This window comes from Kwoniella botswanensis, chromosome 1 (assembly GCF_036426115.1).
Source record: "Kwoniella botswanensis chromosome 1, complete sequence".
NCBI lineage: Eukaryota > Fungi > Basidiomycota > Tremellomycetes > Tremellales > Cryptococcaceae > Kwoniella > Kwoniella botswanensis.
Window position 1 is genome coordinate 1306808 of NC_088599.1, and position 14774 is coordinate 1321581.

General features: G+C 44.1%; 6 protein-coding genes across 6 annotated transcripts; 3 read left to right on the top strand and 3 right to left on the bottom strand.

Moving 5' to 3' along the window:
- Window positions 1-469: 469 nt before the first annotated feature.
- Window positions 470-2487, bottom strand: L199_000496 (dihydroorotate dehydrogenase (fumarate); the record flags this gene model as incomplete). Its single annotated transcript, XM_064886262.1, has 3 exons — window positions 470-1864; window positions 1937-2068; window positions 2140-2487. The coding sequence occupies 3 exons, from the start codon at window positions 2485-2487 to the stop codon at window positions 470-472; spliced, it is 1875 nt and encodes a 624-aa protein (XP_064742334.1).
- A 326-nt stretch (window positions 2488-2813) lies between these two features.
- Window positions 2814-3936, top strand: L199_000497 (uncharacterized protein; the record flags this gene model as incomplete). The annotated part of the gene is made up of 3 exons (XM_064886263.1): window positions 2814-2886; window positions 2955-3718; window positions 3865-3936. 3 exons carry the CDS (start codon window positions 2814-2816, stop codon window positions 3934-3936), a joined length of 909 nt encoding a protein of 302 aa, XP_064742335.1.
- A 180-nt stretch (window positions 3937-4116) lies between these two features.
- L199_000498 (uncharacterized protein) lies at window positions 4117-6722 on the bottom strand (the record flags this gene model as incomplete). Its single annotated transcript, XM_064886264.1, has 13 exons — window positions 4117-4226; window positions 4320-4419; window positions 4510-4672; window positions 4745-4752; window positions 4826-4965; window positions 5029-5084; window positions 5142-5504; window positions 5578-5808; window positions 5910-6155; window positions 6213-6238; window positions 6299-6397; window positions 6462-6545; window positions 6669-6722. The coding sequence occupies 13 exons, from the start codon at window positions 6720-6722 to the stop codon at window positions 4117-4119; spliced, it is 1680 nt and encodes a 559-aa protein (XP_064742336.1).
- A 1940-nt stretch (window positions 6723-8662) lies between these two features.
- Window positions 8663-9348, top strand: L199_000499 (uncharacterized protein; the record flags this gene model as incomplete). Its single annotated transcript, XM_064886265.1, has 2 exons — window positions 8663-9045; window positions 9147-9348. 2 exons carry the CDS (start codon window positions 8663-8665, stop codon window positions 9346-9348), a joined length of 585 nt encoding a protein of 194 aa, XP_064742337.1.
- A 1327-nt stretch (window positions 9349-10675) lies between these two features.
- Window positions 10676-12075, top strand: L199_000500 (uncharacterized protein; the record flags this gene model as incomplete). The annotated part of the gene is made up of 7 exons (XM_064886266.1): window positions 10676-10712; window positions 10852-11009; window positions 11108-11173; window positions 11263-11389; window positions 11517-11636; window positions 11790-11920; window positions 12037-12075. The coding sequence occupies 7 exons, from the start codon at window positions 10676-10678 to the stop codon at window positions 12073-12075; spliced, it is 678 nt and encodes a 225-aa protein (XP_064742338.1).
- A 230-nt stretch (window positions 12076-12305) lies between these two features.
- L199_000501 (dihydroxyacetone kinase) lies at window positions 12306-14664 on the bottom strand (the record flags this gene model as incomplete). The annotated part of the gene is made up of 8 exons (XM_064886267.1): window positions 12306-12559; window positions 12635-13009; window positions 13112-13390; window positions 13464-13731; window positions 13793-13934; window positions 14056-14401; window positions 14494-14592; window positions 14652-14664. The coding sequence occupies 8 exons, from the start codon at window positions 14662-14664 to the stop codon at window positions 12306-12308; spliced, it is 1776 nt and encodes a 591-aa protein (XP_064742339.1).
- Window positions 14665-14774: the final 110 nt, after the last annotated feature.

A 14774-nucleotide genomic window follows, 5' to 3' on the forward strand; every position in this document is an offset into this window, starting at 1 on the left:
GTTCTTGATGATGTTGATCGATACAAGTGTGATGAGATAATCCAACGACGATGACGATAATGTAAACGATTATAGAAGATATTGTTGAAAGAAAGATATCCGAAAATCCCTTATCTCTCTGACTCGTATTTATACCTTTTCCGTCATGCGCATATGTTCCGTACTTGCTTATCAATCACGTATCTGATCCACTCTGGAAGCTTGCAAACAGACTAGAACTCGAACTCACCAGAAGATGTACTGTTATAAGGATGAATGACAAGGATGAATAACGAGTAGGAGTGATTATAAAGCTGAATCAGCCTGCGGTTACATGACGTGACTATTGGTGGGTACCAGAAAGTTGCTCGAGTCGTTCATTCCCCGAATTAACGGAACTAATTTCCCATACGACTCGGAATGTGGCACTTTTCCTTTTATCACACATTCACGAAAATTGGAGTTGCATTTTGGAATCTATCTACTACCACTATACAAGTCTCCTCTGCCCACTTCTCACCGACTGCACCCATTCATCTTCCCTCTCATCTGATCTAGTCTCAGGTATGGGAGGATGATCCACAATCACTAATCGAGGTGTCAAATCGATCGATTCAGGGGTGGATATCAGGGCTTCCTGAATCGAAGATGGAGTTTGATTCTGAGTAGGGGTATCTTCTATCAATCTACCTTGTTGTTGTCCCTCTGCTCCTTGCTGTATATTCGCACCACCAGATTCTATCAAACCTTGAGCAACATCATTTCCTTGATCAGGGATCGATCCTGCAGACGTAGTTGAAGTCGATCCAGCCAAATTATCTCTTGGTCCTTCTGCTACAGATTCACTTTTACCTCTTCCCAAAGCTTGTTCAGCTCTGTTGATCAGATCCGCCATGCTCTCCTTTTCGCTGATATGTCTTAACAAATCACCCAAATTTTCGGCTTCCTTCTTTATTTCATCCGATTCACGCTTGATCCTATTTTCGTCCCAACCCATCTGGCCATTACTATAATCTTTTCCAACTTGTCCTAACCAACTGCTTTTACCTGTATGTAATTGAGTTGTAATTTCATCCTTTATCAATCTCGGTGTACCTACACCCCTGTATCCAAACGATGTGTACAGCTGTACCAAGCTAGCACCTGCTCTGGCCATTTTCAGAGCATCTTCCCCGGTTGATACTCCCCCACATCCTATCAGGGGTATAGAGGGCGGTAGGAGTGGTCGAAGAGTTTTGATTGATTCCAAAGCATACGGGAATAAGGGTTTACCCGATAATCCACCAATTTCATCCTGTTTATCCGATACCAACCCAAGTTCTCCTCTTCGAACAGTTGTATTACTGACTATGACTCCTTCGACACCACTCGATCGGACCGCATAAGCCACATCGGCAATTTCATCTTCCGACAGGTCACTTGCAACTTTCACAGCTATCTTCGGTAGACCATCTGAGTTTTTCAGACCGTTCCTCTCGTGGACTACGTCCGATAAGAGATTCTTCAATACTTCTTTACCTTGCAATGCTCTTAGACCAGGTGTGTTGGGTGATGAGACGTTGATGACTATCACATCGGCGTAGGGACCTAATAGCTTGACTCCCTTGATATAATCTTCGTTTGACTCGGCAGGAGAAACCTTGTTTTTACCCAAGTTGACAGCTAGCAGTTGACCGGGTCGGAGGGATCGAGGTATGCCCGTCGGAGGCAGGGGGTTGAGCGGTAAAGGTGAGGGGAAAAGGGAAGGATGGGATTGAGCGAATGCTACGAGACGAGCTCTAAGTCGTGCTAGTGTGTGTCCATGACCTAGAGAGTTGAAGCCGTATCGATTGATTGCGGCCGAATCTTCTTCCAGTCTGAAGAATCTGGGTTTTGGATTACCGGGCTAAAGAGGTACATTTGAGATGAGAATATATCTTCATCTGAAGACATGAATGTATACGAGTAGCTAGCTCACCTGAGGCTCAGGTGTCACACTTCCAACTTCCACATAACCAAACCCGAGGTCGAATAACCCATCAATCGCATCAGCATCCTTGTCGAACCCAGCAGCTATCCCAACAGGGTTTGTTATCTTTTGACCGAACAGCTGAACCATTTCCATGGGAATCAGCTTTATGTATTCATAGATCCGTGACCAGCTGTTATATGATGACGCACCTCTGTCTGCAATTCAACATCGTCCACGCCCATATCCCTAGGTCTCGCCCATTTATCCAGACTCAACAATCTCACAGCGATTTTATGGCCTTGCTCAGCATCAAGAACCAGTCTGACAAGAGGCATGACCACGTGCTCATGCAGTAATGATCTCGAGTCGTAGTAGTATGCTACGAGCAGTACACCACCCGCTACGAAGAGGGTCGAGGAGATGAATCGCCTGGGAGCGGAGGGGTAGGAAGGGGTAGTAGAGGCATGTCGAAGGGGTTGGATGGGGGTCTGTCGGAGGGGAACAGCCGGTCGGGTGAGCAACGGTCGACGAAGAGAAGCGAGAAGGGGTCGGGACATGGTGATGGGTTGTCCCTTTTTAGGTGTTGATATGAGTACCAATTCTCTGACTTGAATCTATGCTGTTAATTATACCTCACTGTACTCGCAATATTCCATTCCGGAGGGTAGTTATAGGTGATACTGGGTGTGTGGAATGTACACGTCATACCGTAATGGCGTCTGCCACGTGCTTATCACCCGATCCGCTCAATCCACTCGCAAAAAGTTGAGCGATACCAGGACTCTTAGAGATACGAGAGATCATGACCGACTAAGAATCATCATCAACGAAACACTGTCACTCGCACCTTCTCTCGTATACTCAAGTGATATAGACAGACACAATGACAACACTTCATGAGTCCATAATACCCACCAAGCGAGTAAGGAGGATAACAGTCCTCATCTCCGGATCCGGTATGTCTATCATCCCCTCCTATTTTCCCCTTGTCCCCGACTAACAATGAATCCGTCAATGAACGTAGGATCCAATCTCCAGGCTCTACTCGATTCCGCACTCACTCCCTCACTACCCAACGCCCAGATAACCCACGTCATCTCCTCCCGATCAAACGCCTACGGACTCACTCGTGCCAAGACCCACATCCCTCCAATACCCACAGGGGTGTGCGCTTTGAAAACATTCCAAAATCGTAATCCTGGTTCATCAAGGGAGGATTACGATTGTGAGATCGCACGTCAAATCATAGAATCGAAACCTGATCTGGTGGTACTGGCAGGATGGATGCATATCCTTTCTGACAAGTTTTTGAGAATATTAAATGGTGAAATTCCACCTCCACCTCCTCCGGCTTTACCACCTCCAAAGGTCGATAGTTTACCCAGTCAGACGGAAGCTATACCATCTTTGAAGGATCTGTCACTGGATGAGAAGCCGACTGAGGATACTACCAAGACGGAGAAAGAGGAGGAGCAAGAAAAGACATCAGAAGATGCAAAGACGAAAGTAGAGAAGAAAGATAAAGTACAAGAATTACCTTCACCACCTCATACCCAATCATTTCCTATACCGATTATCAACCTCCATCCAGCTTTACCCGGTGCTTTCGATGGTGCCAACGCGATAGGAAGAGCGTACGATGCGTTCCAGAACGGAGAAATTGAAAATACAGGTGTGATGGTTCATAGAGTTGTAGCGGAGGTGGACAGGGGTGAACCTCTGATTGTGAGAAAAGTGGAAATTAAAAAGGAAGATAAGTTGGAGGATGTAGAGAAGAGGATACATGAGGTGAGTGTCGTCCTTCACATTATGGACAATTGGTGCATCATCGTATATCATGGGAGAGACCTATTTAGAACTTCGCATATAACAATGTTTCCATGATTATACCATTAACACTCTTTATGCTGATATCACTTTCCTACTACACTTAGGTCGAACATCAGATCATCGTAGAAGGTGCTAAGATGGTATTAGAAGAATTGGACAAAGAAGGTCGACCGTGATTGTACAGTTTGCTTTGCGGAACAACAATCAAGAAGCAAAGTATGGTAGTTTGTCGAGTGACACATCATAATGTATGCATTTGTCCATACTAACAATACTAGCAGCAGCCACCTCTGACATATACACAATATATTTTATTCACTTGTTTCAACGATCCTCCTTGATCTTGCAATTGGCCCTTACTTTTGGGGTTGTCCCGATCTACCCCTCAACGAAGAAAGTAAGATATCTTTAGGTTGTTCACCCTTTCTCTTTGATCTCAAATGATCAGCAAGCAAGAAAGCGACATCTGCATTACATCACAACATCAGGTTGAATCAGCTTGTCATTCTTCAGGAGGAAACGTTTGATACAAAAGCTGTCGAAGTGTATTCGAACTCACCTAAACCTTGTTCAAAGTTCAATCTGGGATCACAATGTGTCCTGTAATTGAATGATAGATCTTTATCTTCCAATTCCATTGATCCTCCAATACATTCAGTCTATCACCAAATAAAACCAAAAAAAAAAAGCCAAGAAGAAGTCAGCAACCAGTCTGGAACTGACAACAAAAGGCAAGGCTGATTACATACCACCGAATAACCTTCTTCATTCACTTCACCGGTCAGTTCCAGATGCACACCACCTAATATAGTCCCCTTCTCACGATGTATCGCCATAGATTTAGTTATCTCGGTGATGACATCCACGAAATGTCGTGTTTTCAATGATGGATCGGCCTGGGATGATTTGGTACTATGTATCATGACACATTAGCACACATTACCATTACTCTCCTATGATTAGCATCATAGCCTTTTAACTCACTTGCCATGCTGAAATGAGAGGAACACATTTAACGAGTCAGCTAAACACACGCAAAGAATCGAGCCTTGCGAAGTCTCTCACCATAGCATCACATTGCCATACTACGACATGATCTGTAGCTTTCACCGCATCGATATGAGCAGGTAAGAATTGATCGACTTTGTCTGCACCGTATCGTCCTATCAGAGTGACTTTCCCAGGTATTCTATCGGGATTGACAACTGAAAGATGAATATAAACATCAACTGATTATAACGGCATTCAGAGTTTATCACCAGACTCACTATCAAGTATTCTAACGATCTCTTCGGGTTTCATGGAAGGTCCAGTCTTAATACCACTATGAAAAATGAATTTTTAAGTTCTTTGTCCTCGCTATACGCGCAAAGCAACTTACATAGGATTGGCGATTCCTCTGAAGTACTCTACATGAGCTCCATCCAACTGTCTCGTCCTATCTCCGATCCAGATGAAATGCGCAGAGGTATTATACCATTTTTCAGTCTTCTTGGGAGCGTTCTCCAACCGTATATCTGAGAAAGAATTCGCGAGCGAATTTGCCAAGGAAGGTGATTTGGGAGGTCTGACGGGAGAATGGGGATAAGCTGATTCAGAATTGGTACCGACGCGCACTTGCGATACCGATCTGGATACGGCAGGAGTAGAAGATTTGGATGCTGGAGGAGAGAATGATCGGGAGGTCGACCCCTGATCTGAACGGGTCAAGGCTTCTTCGTATTCTAGCAAAAGGGCTTCGTGACTGGGGTTCCGAATATCGTTAGCTACATTGACAGTCCTCCCGGATGTTGAGACGAATAACTCGCCTAGTGAACAGATCAACCGTCTCCATACCACCTCTCTCTCCACCGCCGACCGCACCAGTCGCAACTTTCATGAAGTCCAGACTATCTTGCAGGCTCTCTATGACAGCTGAGAAAGCTTTGTGTATCTCGGGTGATCTCACATGCGAGAAAGACCAATCGAGCGGTTTATGCAGGTCTGCGAATCCCGATAATAATAGGGTACGTATGTAGTTCAGTGTAGCCGTGGAGTGGAAATAGGCGCTGATATTGTGAGCCAAGAACATTAGTTTTGTAACCAGTGCGTTTCATACAAGAATGAGGAGGTAGGGAAGGATGAATTCCGATAAGCAAAGCGTACTCACCCCAGTAACCTCTCGGGATCAGGGTTCCTATCGCTCTTATCGTATCCGTTCACATTATCACCTCTGAAACTCAACACTTCCCTCTTCTCAATCTTGGTACTGCCAGATCCACCTTTATCTGGGACTTCGAAATCGACCATTTCGGTAGGTTTTGATCGGGGTTTAGCATATTGACCTGCGATTCTGGCGATTCGAACCACTGGTAGACGTGATCCATGGAGGATGATCAATGACATGAGGAGTATTCTGAGCGAGAGGGTTCAGTCAGCTCAAGGTCTGCGAGACGCTACATCTTCAGCTTACAAGGATAATTTATGCTCGATTGGGTCCTAATATATAATCTCATTAGGTCATGACACTCGGATAGATCGTAGATTTGTCATACGTACAGATGAACAGTCATCAAACAACTCTGCGCAATCTCCACCCTGGAGTAGGAACGCTTTACCAGCTGCTACATCTGCCAGTTGACTTCTCAAGCGGTCGATCTACACTGGGACGCCATTAGCGTACGAGGTGTCGGTAGATCATCGGATACGAGTGAGCACTGACCTCTACAGGAGATACTAGAGGAGGCAACCTTCGTAATTTCGTTAATACTTTTTCGAGATGCGCTTTGTCTTCGTAAATCACATCCTGAAATTGATTTGATCAGTTATACCACTCTTTGTGTACACACAGCACTGAGTATATCAATAGAATATTAAGTGCTCGTCTTGCAATGGGCAGTTTGTCAAGCTGAATCGTTCGACCACTCACCTGTGCGATAGGCTTCTCCCTCCAGCTCGATGGTGTCCAATCTTTGATCGACATGTTCGATCTTGTATCGTAGTGAAGGTGCCTTCTATAGCTGATGACTCTACTACGACCTGGGTAGACAGAGGATAGTGCTTGAATGCCCTTTATATCCCTTTGAACTTCTCGAACACTCCTGAGCAAATGTTGCACTTCAAAGAAAGGTTCTGTAGATTTCGGTCCGGAAAAGGGGATAAGAGACAGTCAGGAAGGTCGAATGCTTCTTTTCGGAACGTTCAGTTGCTTGATAAGAGCAAGAAGACATCTAGCACTCAGAAGCAATAATGTCCTTCATCACCCATGTCCCAACTTTTTCTGGTTCACTCGAAACGTTTCAAGAGATCCGACCTCCACTTGAAGACTCGAGTCATATACACACATGCTTACGTATTCAAATCCTCTCGCGACAACCGTGGGAGACAGATGTTGGGAACGGGGGTGCATGGGTGCATACGGAAGTACGTGTTTGTGCACCTGTCTGTGCTTTTCATATGACCGATATCTTGCTTCTTGACACTGCTCCTTGTTTCAATCTGTGTCTCAATCCTTTCCCAACCCGATCCAATGATGCAGCGTTTATGATCGTACATACTTGCAATCACAATCCGAGTCATAAACATAGTCATCGATCACAAACCACACAGACACGCATAAACTATGCGGCAATCGCTTATCTCGTTATTACTGCGTGTCTTCCAAATGGCTCGAGGACATAACGAGATAACAGATTAATTTGGCTTGAACAAGATGTCTTCTATCCCTATGGTGGAAATCCATCATGACGTTACTGCACGAGTGCATTTCAGACTACTACTACTGTAGTCCACTTTGTTTACCCTCTAAGGTAAACATTGACGCTGTGAAAGCCCAAATTAGAGTTCAGTCTAACTTCTTCCTTGTTCTTGAACTTGAGCACCGCAGTGTGAAAACCGCGTTTCCTCATTGTATAAGGTCCACCGGCTCGGAAAAGCCACACCGGGTTGTATACTTGATCGAGCAAGAAGGAAGATAAGAAGGGCGTAAGAGGGATGATAAGGGCGGATTATGTCTCATTCACTAAAAAAATAGGGTGATGGATGCGATCATGGTATCAAGGCATTTACGGTGATCTCCCGCGTACAGTCTCTTCATGTTTAACATCAGGGTAAAAGGGTAAACATATCGGATGTTTTACTTTTTACTATAGCAGGTAAAAAAGTGGGAAGTGGGAAAAACACCGCGCGAGGGGAAAACTGCAATCGTAAACAGCCTACAGCCCACAGCCCTCTTCTTCTGACGACGACGTACAACAACGTACAGCATACAGTGGGAATCATACCTTACCGTTTACAGCATTATTTCAGAAGAGAATGATCTGATATATCCCATCTCATCGCTGTTCTTTTCATTCTTCCTTTGCTTCATCACTATTGTTCTTATATATCTCATTGGTTGAATCACAACGGACCAAATTGGATTCATCTCTGAAGAAGCGTGCGAAAAGCGAGGCATAATCGTGGAATTTAGAAAACGCAGCAAGGGTGAATCAAGTAAAGAAGATTAATCGAATTATACAAAGAGGAATTCCTGGATTCTTACTATACATCCCGACGATATCCAAAGGCATTCCTTCTGACTTCTGTCGATCACCTTATCATCAAGAACGAGGAGAACAAAGTAAACATCATTCCCACAACCCATCAGAAGGTCATATTTGACGGAGCAACAATTGGATCGTGTCCGAGATATCAGTCTAAAATAGAAAAAAACACTACTGTCTCTTAGAAAGATCATTCATCAGGTGATAAAATCATTGTTGTTGTTGATTACTCTCTTGGCTTTCATCGACATATATATCAACCGGTTCTCGACAATCTCCTTCAAGTAATTTATACACACAAACAACTCCTTTCATCTCAAATTTACCATCTTCGCCAACTATCTTACGTCCACACGACATCACGCCTATCTCACACAAGATGATCTCCCTACCACCATCTATCAATCGATTGATCCTCCTCTTCATACTTGGTACCTCGCTCATAACGTACGTCAACGCAGCAGCAGCAGCCCCCGCCGATAAATTACAACCCCGAGCACCTCAGCCATCGCGTCGTATGGGTGCTCAAAAACGAGCCAAAAAAGTCGAACCATTAAAGAAGAAAGATTATTCAAGTTTCCTCTGTCCTGGTGGATCTGTCGCTTGTCCCATACCGACCTCAGACGAGATCACACCGGAGAGTGTAAACAAGTTGGAAACTAGTTTGAACAGTCTGGCAGATTGGTTCAAAGTTGGTTTTGAATGTGTAGAATTGGATAGCGAATTGAATTCGTGTGGGGGTTGTTTGGCTCTTGGTGCTGGGTGAGTTTACTAACACGCGTCGATCTGTTTGTGATCCGTGGTCGATCAGTGTATTACTAGGAAGGAAGAGCTGACCTCAAACTGGGTTCATACGAAAACAGTCAAGATTGCTCACTTATCGCCAACGCTCGAGCAACAGGTTGTGAATCCGGTACATGCCAAGTATACTCATGTTTCGATGGATACGTCGTTTCTCCCGATCGTCAAACTTGCGTTAAGAAAGGAACGACCACTCCTGCTACACCCGTAACTGCTATAGGACTAGAGTCGGAAGATGGAGGAGAACAGATTGTCTTGGGTTAGAATAACTCCAGAAACTATAACATCTCTCATCTCGTTCAAATTCAGGTTTTCCGATCTTCGACAACAAAGGTCTTTATAATAAATAGCATTCAGCAATAACATACATGTAGCATCAACAACGACAAAATTAAAGTCAAATTATCTATACATCAAATATCTTCTACTCTTCTGGTTTTACTCTTCTGTGGACATTTATCTTTCCTTTTTCTTTCTCCAATACTTGGACACTTTTATTCTTACCCCTCTTTCGTTCTTCGCTCACCTTCTTTCATCCCTCATTCGTATACTTGCGTTTGCTTTGCTTTGCTTTAGTAATGCTTACAAGGAAAAGGGACATTTTATTACTTATACTTGCCATATCATATTTATTGATATATAGAATACATAGAGGTTTTTAATCGGAAATATGAAAATATCATATCATATCAGATGTAAGGTATCGGTTGTAGTGCATTAACAACAAGATTCATCTTCGCCTGTTGACTACGTGTACGCGTTCTATGGCCCAATGACCTGCATGTACGTAGCTACGTGAATCATGAGCTCTCTGGATCTATGCTGTGACAAACGAGAAGATAATGATGAGGATGGAGGACATCAAACGGATGGCAACTGCATGGATGAATGAATTGTTCATAATTTCCGGTCCGAAGTTGAATTCGGGAAATTGAGTTGTAAAAACATCAACGAACATCCACTCAGTTCTGCAGATCATTTCGTGTCTTTGCGGTACGATACCTGTTCAAACAGCTTATCCATTCCCTATTGAGGTTGAAGCATACTTGACATCTGTCATTTCTATCACCTGCGACCTCAATCGTGTCGGAAAATTCATACATATACCTCACCATGTCATCGTCATCGACAAGCACGACGAAGGAGGTTCGACCGAAGATGGAATATTGTATCTTCGACATGGATGGGTTATTGAGTAAGTGCACTGGCACCTCATACCATTCTCATTCTCATTCTCATTGTCATCCGACGGCTGTCTCGACCTGTCGCTGATGTGATGTTTGTGTTCGCTACAGTGTGAGAGATACCGAATCATACATTACTGCGATACTAAAATGCTGATGATTACCATGATATTATATCTCGATTACAATAGTGATTCCGAGGTAAGTCAAGGTGACTTGGATCTGATCCTCACCTTCCAAATGAAATCTAGAATGTGATCTAGGGTGCTGATCATATTTCCGTTTTCGTAGAGGATATATACACAGGTGACGAGTAAGTCTGCCGTTCCAGCGTTCTTATTTTACTCAACAACAGCTAAGGTGGTGTAACCTAATTAGATAGTACACTTGAACGATATGGGTACAAGATGACTTGGGAGATCAAAGCGGGAGTGATGGGGAAGAGTGAGTCTACTTGATACTCTCAAATTGTGCATCCCGACGATAAAGGGGCCAACGTATGAACGAGGGATGGTGTATCGTACTCGACTCGAGCTCAAGAGGTCGTGATGGCGAGCTGACCAATGATTGAATACTTCAACAGCATCAGTCATGGCGGCAGAGTACATTCTCTCTCATTTCCCACGAGTAAAAGAAGACATGACAGTGGAAGAGTACATGAAGGAAGGAGATAGGAAGAGGGAAGAGTTGTTCAGGAAGGTTGAACCTATGAGAGGTGCTGCGGCTTTGGTCAAAGGTCTGGTGAGTCGACTGCACATTTTAACATTCAGCTGACATCTTCACACAAATCTCCTATGAGTAATATAGCTGATGTCAGTGAAATTTTTATTGATTAATAGTATGATGCAGGAGTACCGATCGCTTTAGCCACTGGATCAACCTATGCAAACTTTCAATATAAAACGGTAAATTATCCTTGACACTCTTTCCCCCCATTCTCCCAACAATATCTCATCTGTAAATACTGACAATGGCATACTAAATCATTATATAGACCCATCTCCCTCACATATTCTCGTTATTCCCGCCATCATGTATCTTAACAGGCGATTCACCAGAGGTAAAACCTGGTAGGGGTAAACCTAAACCTGATGTTTTCTTGGCTGCTGCTCATAGTTTAGGTGAGTCATCATAACATCACTCAGTCCTATCAATTTTATCGAAGTGCTCTCGATATACAGATAGATACTCCCATATGCACCCACTCATCGAGCAAGAAAGTTAACTCTGATCTTTGTTCATTTACAGGTAGGGATGTAGGTACTGCTGAGGAATGTACCGATGCCCAACGGATCGAAAGATCGAAAGGGATCGTATTTGAAGATGCTAGACCGGGTGTGATAGCTGGTGTAGCAGCAGGTATGAACGGTAAGTGGATTTACCATCATGACTATATCGTGGATCTACCTCACCTGCCGCTCTGGACATCCTTGAATTTTTTTTACATGTCCTGTTCCCTTCAACTGTACGGTTGTGTACACAGTCATTTTGATAGATCGCTAACTTAGCATTGCTTCGCAGTGATATGGGTACCGGACCCAGAACTATTAGCTTTGGATCCAGAAGCCAACTTTGGTGCTAAACAGGTGTTATCGCATCTGGAAGAATTCAATCCTGAAGAATGGGGATTACCTCGTTTGGAAGGGTTCAACGTGAGTTACACATCAAGATTAACGATGAGAATTTTATTTCTCAATTGGCGAATCATGATTACATGCATGTGTGAGACGATGTGAACTGATATCATCATTGTGTATCATGGGTTTAGCATTGCCCTCCAGCCTCGGAAACTATCTCAGATTTATAGATCCGTAAAATCTATAGCCAGTCAAGGATAACACGATATACATATCAGTAGAATGTAGATGACGGAATTCACTATATCTTGAACAATGGACCAAATAATCGATCATAATCACAATGCATACCAAAATAAAAGAATTTACCTATAACTTATTATCGAACCTACATTAAAAACTGAGAATGATCTTTGAACTCATTGTCCTACCTATGTCGAGCATAGTTGGCGAAGGTACTTTACGCCTCAAACCCTCTCAAACCATCTACGATCCTCCAGATACCCCAAGCTCCAGGATCAGGTACTTCCCTCTTCTTCAAGTCTTCTTGATTGACATAAGCACCTCTACCAGCTTTAGCAACCAACTCTTTAGTCTTGTCAGCAGCTTTGTGGGCATCTTCAGCGGCACCGTTAAGTCCCTTGGAAGGTAGGGAGGCGATGAATGCTTCGAGGGGGTCTACGAGGGTTCTGGAAGGTGGTCTGGCTCTGGTGTCTGCATATATCTCTTTGCATCAGCGTTTCTCATTTGTCATTGGAAGGTCAGCCAGTAATGGCAGAGAAGACTTACATTTGTACAAAGTGTCCAAAGCCTGTTTAGCAGCCTCACTCCAAACATCCGGTGTAGTCTGTTTATTACCTTGGTTCGCTGCGTCTCTCAAAGCTTTACCCAATCCAGCAAAGAAAATGGAATACAATGCACCGGAAGTACCTCCCATATCTTCCTCTACCACTTCGGCAATCACACCGATATCTTCAATCACATTCTTTCCGGCCAGTTTACCCGATTCGATCACCTTGAGGATCGCCTTGGCACCTGCTTCCAAGGTCAGACCTGCATCTCCATCACCTGCGATTTGATCTTGTTGGGTGAGTTCGGGTTCAGCGGCGATAAGGGCTTTACATGATCGGGTAATAGCGGCCAAGAACTCGGATGAGTCGGTTGCTAAATGCAGGTTATGCGATCAGCATGCACATCATACACGTAGAGCATTCAATTCTTTTTTAACTGGCGTTGGAACCGGTAAAGAATTGGTGAGATACTCACGAGCTAAATCGACTTCCTTGCCTTTCTTCTCTTGTACGACCTCATCGACCTTCTCACCAACCACTCCAGGTTCTTTACCTGATGTCCAAGCCCATCCAGGAGCACTGGCCGGGGCATCGAGGTATTCCAAAATTTGCGAAGAGGAGTAAGTTGATGATTCGGATTTACCAGGGAGGAGCAAGAGGGTAAGTGAGAATCCAGGCATGTTGAGAGATGTCATGTATGTTCCGGAGAGAACTCGTCGGGTCTTGATGTTTTTGCTTTGAAGCCATTTTACAGCTGGTGGATGGAGTATATCAATGATCAGTCTATGCAGTCAGAACTCATAATGGTTGAGCCATGACAAACCCACCTTCACCGGTGATACCACCAATTTCCAATTCACTAATAGCTCCCAAATTGTTGACTAACAAGACAACTTCGTCTGAACCATCATTCTTGAATGGGACGTAAGATCTTTCGGGATCATTGGTGTTGGTGATTTTAGATAACATCTGATCGACCAATTGGGCGATAGAGGGTAATTCAAGTTTGTGTGTACCGGCTTCGTTGTGAATACCCATACCTAATTCAAGTTGGTTGTCGTCCAAGTGTGATTCACCGACTTTGGTTCCGGGGACCTAGATGAGCAATGAACATTCAGTACATCTTTCTGCCATGCATCGTGGAGTCATAACTTACATGACAGTGATCAAGTCCTACACCGATAGTACCCAATCTCGAGGTAACGTACTTGGCGACATCCTCGACGGTGTCAAGGTCGGCTCCTTGGTCTGAGAGCGCAGAGGCAATCTTGTATACTAAGATGGTACCAGCGAGACCTCTGAGCGATGGTACAGGACGATATCAGCCAACATTTCATCTACTTGTTAAGTAAGAATTAAATGCGCGTATGAGTAGAAGGGGTGTAAGAAGGAACTTCGATCGGGCAGTACCACACTAACCTTCTACCAACGATCGTACCCTGTTCTCTCGAAACAGCAACATCATCCTGCACCAACAGCACTCTAACATCACCGGGTTTACCTGAAGCTCTATGTTGTTCAGCAGCAAGACCGAAATGAAGTGCGTCTCCTGTGTAGTTCATAACCACTATCAAAGCTCCTTTCTCTCTCGTAACCAATTCAACACCTCTTCGGACTTGGGCGACATTGGGGGAAGCAAAGATGTTTCCGCAAATCGCAGCGTCCAAGAGACCTTTGCCTACGAATCCGGCATGGGCAGGTTCATGTCCTGATCCACCTCCTGAGAGGAGGGCTACTCGGGGCTTGGTAGGGGGAGTGTAGATCACTAGTTCATTCCAGACAATATAGGAGATCAGCATAAGCTCAAGATCAAGGGATCAATCAGTAGTAAAGTAGATTATTCCGATTGAAACTCACCCCTTTGTCCCTCGTCAAACTTGACTTCCGGGTTCAAATTGACCAGACCCTTGAGAGAATCCACCACGAGAGTAGCGGGGTTGTTAAGCAGATGTTTGTCTGATTCAGCCAGTGTGTTAGCTCTAGCTTTGTTGTCATGTCCAAGTTCATTCACTCACGTTGAGGTGCCATGGTTGACAAGGTTTTCTAATGATGTGAATGAACGATAATATGATACAATGTTGGGAGTGTCTGATCCTCTGTTACATGGGCAATAACCCTACACTACTCTACTATATGTA